The following is a 5978-nucleotide window of genomic DNA, read 5'->3' as shown; positions in this document are numbered from 1 at the left end:
GGCTTATGTTATTAATAAAAATTGGAAATCCATTATATCAGTTTTAAAATATACAAAATAGACTAATCTAATTACCTAAAAACATTGTTTTGACTAAAATAATCATAAAATAAAATTTAAATTTTATATACATATTTCAAATCAAAATAATAATTTAAAGTTCATTTATATAAATTTTTCTAAAAACTATTCATATATTCAAAAATTATTTTACTAAAATATTTTCCAATAACCATTATTAAAAAATGTTTTCATTATATATAAGAAAATACAACAAAAAGATTAATTTTATATACCAACTTAAATTATGGTTTTTATATTTCAAATTAAACTTTAAGAATATAATATATATGATTATTTATAAGATGATACATATAAAATACTATTACTTATATGATTATTTATATGATGGACCAATTTTTTTTTTGACGTCGAAAGACTATTCTATTATTTATATGATGGACCAATACAATTAATTATATGATGACATATACATGATACATAATAGTGACTAGGGCTGGACGTTCAGGTATCTATTCCGGTTTGTTTCGGATCTGTTTGAATTTCGGGTTTCTAGGGGCAAAGATTTCAGCCCCATTCATATATTTCTAAATTTTAGTTCGAATTATAACTAGGGCTGGGCATTCAGGTATCCGTTCGGGTTCGTTTCAGATCTGCTTAGGTTTTGGGTTTCGGAGGTCAAAGATTTCAGCTCCATTCAGATATTTCTAAATTTTATTTCGAATTATATTCGGATCTTTGCGGGTTCACTTCGGGTTCGGATAACTCATTTAAATTATTTTTTTTAAATTCATTATATATTTTGAATTTCTTAAAATCTATAAATAAAATAATATATTGTATATAAATCTGAATAACATATGTCAGAATATCTAAACTTAACATATAAATCGGTTTGAAATATACACCCGCACGGGCGTGCGGGTCAAAATTTAGTTTAAATTACAATGTAAATATTTAATTAATATAAAATATGTCACATTGTTTAAACAAAATATCAATGTAAAAGTATTGTATAGTTTCGTCTTAAAATCATTTATTTTTAACAACAAGTCAAATAAATATGTTGATTGGAGAGAGAATAAAACAAAGTCAGAGAAACATATAGTTTACCAGAGACACTCTATGTGTCGAATTTATTATAAAGAAAATTTTACTATGATAAATACATTCAATAACTACAAACAAATAATATATTTCATAAAACTGAAAAATAATACCCGCGCTTTCGAAGCGCGGGTCAAAATCTAGTTCGCATTAAACATTTGAAAGACTATCAGAAAAAAATGCTCTTAGGTATGTTATAACTAGAACTGATACCACCAACAAGACAATGATACGATGAAGTTTAGTTACGTCTATTGGCTATAACGTCTATTTTGAGAAAATAATCCGACACAAACTCATGTGTATATGGTTTCAAGCTAGCAATTTCAAATGGGTTAAACGACAGATACTACTTTTTTTTGACGAATCAACAGAAAACTCAGAACACATGAATGTTGCAGTTTTTAAAGTTCTAAATTTCTGGATGCAGTGTAGACCAAGAGTGCTCAAATTTTTTTTAGGAACACTCCTCTGTGTCTCAGCTTGAAGATCCTCTGTTCAGTCTTGCTTTTTTCGGGGACGGCGACTTAAATAGGTTCCGAACAGATGTTAACGGATCATCTACCTGAAAACATCACATAGTGAATCATCAAAGACATATCGTAGTTGATTCTTGGTATGTAAATACTAAATCGTTTGCTTGCATCCTTACACTAAATACGAATTGCTTTGCCTAAGAATAAATAAATTGAAAAAAAAATGTTACCTTGAAAATGGAAGAGGGTGACGGTGGAGTCTGACAAGATCCCTTCTGGCGTTGTAATGCGGACAGAGTCTGTCTCCATCCAGGGCCTCTTCTACCAGTTGACCAGATCCAGGGACAGAAATGCCTATGCTGCTTGATTGGATCAAACTCCATCTGTTTGTTTGATTTACCTATATCTTCACAAAGAAAGATGTGTCAAGTACAGTGCTACAAGCCTAAAGCATTCTACTTATGAGAGGTTTCATACAATTAGCTATGACCATAGTTCATTGGTTTGGTTAACAATTAGTATATGTAATAATCTAAGAAATTTGTTACTCTTAAGCAATTTACCTCCAGTTGAATCCTTTTGTTTGTTGTTTTCAGGAAGATTTGAAGTTACTACCATCAGTTGTTTGTCCTTGGTCTGTGGTGTAGTAATACTCTCTAAATCAGATGCGTTTCTGGCATCAGCCTTCTCTCCTACATCAATCATGTCTTGATCGCTATTCTCTGCACCACCACCATTTCTCTCTGGTGTTTTACACTGCTCATCCTGAATAGAATTGTCAGTCCCGAGATCACGATCTCTAGAGTAAGAAGCAAACCTCGACCTCAAGTTCCTGCCGACAATAGGCAGCGATATGGTTGCTTTGAAGTTTTGCTTTGTTGCTGGGGGTCCCCCTGCTATGGTAAACTGTAAGCTTGAAGTTTGTCTTTGAAGAGTACCATCCCTGGAGTTTTTCTCTGTGTTAACTTCTGTATCACCAGTGACTCTACACAATTCCAGTGGTCTCGGAACAGTTGAGAAAACCCAGAGCCCAACACAGGCTCCACAGAGCTTACAGTCCAGTACAACAGAACTGGGATCAGAGTTTAGTGTGTTAGGAACCACTGGGTTTTCACTATTCTCTGATACTCCATTTGGATTCGAAGTTGAATTGGAGGAACTTAGGAGCTCGCGGGTAGCAGTTTCTGGAAGCAAATCAATGGTATCTGTACCCTTAGCAGCCTCTCCGGATCTATCTTTGCAGTCCACAATATAGGGAAGTGCCCTCGGTTCCCATCCACATAAACTGATAATCTTTTGTGCCTGCAAACATGAATGCAACAGTACTTATTAGCTACGACTAAAAAAGATACAACATGACTCAATAAGTGATCATTAAATAACCGTACTTGCTTAGCTAACTATATTATATGAGACGAAATAAAATGAATTGGGAAGAATGAAGGCCGAAGAGAACAATAATGAAAGAGGTACAATAGATTAAGGATCACCCTATTCTACCAGAATTATAAGTATCTTGAAAGCACAACAAACTTGGTAGAAAAGTTGCAGAACAATTATAAGATTGCATAAGTGTTATACCAAAGGCCAAAACAATCATAATACTGCATAAGCGTTTTACGTTAGCTAGAAATAACTGAGATTCCCTGAGTGTAGATCAAACCTGGTAGAAAAGTTGAGCTGGAGTCGCTCCAACATGATTGATAAGGGATTCTGTTTGAGAACATTGGGCTGTTGTGTCGCCAGATGCAGGTGCAATAGGTCGTTTGAGAAATCCCTCCAGGTCAGAGCTCTTCATGTAGTCAATGGCTGATGGTGAAATAACAGGCAGGGCTAAAAGCTGAAGCAAAGCTTCAGAACGTTCTTCATGCCTTTCTACTAAATCCTGCGGTGTCATTGAAGGAAACTCAGAAAGCGTTTCTTCGCATGAATTCTCTATCCATGGACAAAGCAGTTTGTGCCCATTATCCAACTTTAAGCTGAAGACCAAAGCAGCTTTCTCCACTGTAAGAAACCAACAGAGAACGATATCCCAACTTGTTAACTATACACACACACACACACACAAAGATGATTCTACAACACATACAAAAGAACATACCTTGTTGCTTAGACCAAGAAGCCGGGGCTGAAAAGTAAAGATGAGCTCCACAAGATTCACAAGAGATAGTATCAGTGTCATCATTCACCCACCCTCTCCTCGCACAATTCAAAGCGCTAATAACCTACCACACAGGTACAGAACAAGAATCAGCTAAGTATTCCATATAGCAATTAAAGGTCATAATAAAGAGGCAGGCAGACCTGGGGTTTGGCAAACCAAGTCATGGACTTGAAAGAAGCAAGCCTCCTCATAAGGTCTCCTCTATCCCACGGCCTGCAAAGACCAGACTGCGATGACGGAGCTTTCAAAGACCTATCAACGGTGGCTAATATAGTCTTTGGCTCAACAAGTGCTAAAGCAGATGAAGGATTTGGACGCTTCTTGCCTCTTGATTGTTGCTCTACAAGTGAGCTACAGAAACAACAACAATGAGATATCAAACTAGATTACAGCTTCGATTAAGCTACTAATGCAATCTAAAATTGGAATCGGATTGACGATTGTTGTAAGGAGTCTGAATCGATCTAAGCGAAGGTAGAGATGGAGATCTAATAGTGACTGACCTAGTGGAGGAGGAGGAGGAGGAAGGAAGCGGAGATTTGGATGGGGTGAAGAGCTTGTCCATGATCTGGTGGAATCTCTTCTCAGAGTCCTGTGCCATTCTTCTGAGATCGTATAAAACCCTAATCCCTCTTCCTTACAGATTCGCCTCTATCTTCGTACTCGTCGCGGCTCAGGTGACCGAGTGGGTGGTGGGTGAGGCGCGGAACAACACGGAAAAACGACGGGACTTGTGTCGTTTTGGTTCTCTCTAGAAGTTTAAAATAAGATTAATATGTTTTGTTGCACCAAAAGAATCTAAAAAATGACTAAAATTTTTCATTCAGAAGTATAAAATTATTCTATCTTTACTTCATAGATATTTTAAATGCATATATAAATAACTAATGTTGGTAATATATAGAAATACTAGGTGATTTTTCCATGTTCTATTCAAAAATGCATCATCACATTCACTCGATATCAAACCTACATCGACTGGGTATAGCTCGATTCTTTTTAAGATGACTTTATAATCAAGTGGGGTTGTGATTGGGTGTGATGTGAATTGTGATGTATCTAGCTTTTTTGGTTGGCCTTTAAATCAATTTGGGTGATTCTGTTTTTTTTTCACTGGTATTCTACGTATATCTATAAGCTATTCACTAATCTAAATGTGGCTTGATTGTTGTTTTATAGACTATGTGAAAGATTAATATTCATTGATAATTTAGTCTGTGGTACTTGCAAGAGTTTGCTTACACATCTATATGTAACAATTTCGTTTGTGATACTGTGTAAGAGTTTGATGTAAAACAAATAGAAAAATCAGATATCTATAGGAAAAAATTACAAATACTAAAAATATGATAATATTTGATCTGGGCAGCTCACCCTTAACTAGAGCCATGGTAAATGACTTCATTGAAATATACCCATTACAAAACAAATAATTGAACGGAAAAGCAATAGAAAGAGTCCCACTTGTTGATTAAAAAAAGTACATGTCTATAATTTTTAAGATTATCTTTTATATTATGTATTGTTTTTAAAAAAAAAAAAATTGTATAATGTTTTGTAAATTTATATGTTTTAAACAAAATAGATAAAATATCTGTAAATATTGTAAATATCCATTAATTTTCGGATATCCAAAATGGATATCCATATTTTTTTTTGAAATAAAACAAATCGGAAAATTAAATATCTATAAAATAATAAAAATCACAAATATTAAAAATATGATAATATTTGATCTGGGCAGCTCCAACTATAGTTGAAGGAAGGAGTTATAATACTTACAAAAATATAAAATCAGAAGAATAAGAGAGACAATTGGTAAAAGTTCTAAAATATAAGTTTATAGGACCTTTAAGAAATTAAAGTAACACACTTTGTTAAATTAAAAAAAAACTAACAAATAAATATATAATTATATGATTAGAATATTAAAATATTATTGTTTACAAAAAAATTAATATTAATATATTATTTTCTTTTAGGACTCTTCACCATTTTTCACGGTTAATAATGGTGTTTGTGAAATATATACCCATTGCAAAACGAATAATCGAATTTTAAACGAAAAGAAGGCAATAGAGCGAGTCCCACTTGTTGATTAAAAATAAAAAAGAGAGGTCCCACTTAACAAGATCGCCTTCTCCTATATAAACACACTTGAGTCTACCGAAACAGATTTTTACAGAAACTCTTTCGCTCTTCCAAGAAAA

General features: G+C 33.8%; 1 protein-coding gene across 1 annotated transcript; it reads right to left on the bottom strand.

Annotated features, from left to right (window-relative positions):
* Nucleotides 1–1355: 1355 nt before the first annotated feature.
* On the bottom strand, nucleotides 1356–4445 carry LOC130494775 (uncharacterized). The gene is made up of 7 exons (XM_057000445.1): nucleotides 4272–4445; nucleotides 3909–4119; nucleotides 3706–3829; nucleotides 3268–3608; nucleotides 2168–2906; nucleotides 1835–2010; nucleotides 1356–1693 (listed from the first exon to the last, which is right to left on the bottom strand). Exons 1-7 carry the CDS (start codon nucleotides 4367–4369, stop codon nucleotides 1607–1609), a joined length of 1776 nt encoding a protein of 591 aa, XP_056856425.1. The 5' UTR covers nucleotides 4370–4445; the 3' UTR covers nucleotides 1356–1606.
* Nucleotides 4446–5978: the final 1533 nt, after the last annotated feature.

This window comes from Raphanus sativus, unplaced genomic scaffold (genome assembly GCF_000801105.2).
Source record: "Raphanus sativus cultivar WK10039 unplaced genomic scaffold, ASM80110v3 Scaffold2617, whole genome shotgun sequence".
NCBI lineage: Eukaryota > Viridiplantae > Streptophyta > Magnoliopsida > Brassicales > Brassicaceae > Raphanus > Raphanus sativus.
The sequence above is the reverse complement of the archived record's forward strand: the minus strand, read 5'-3'. Positions and strand labels throughout refer to the sequence as shown.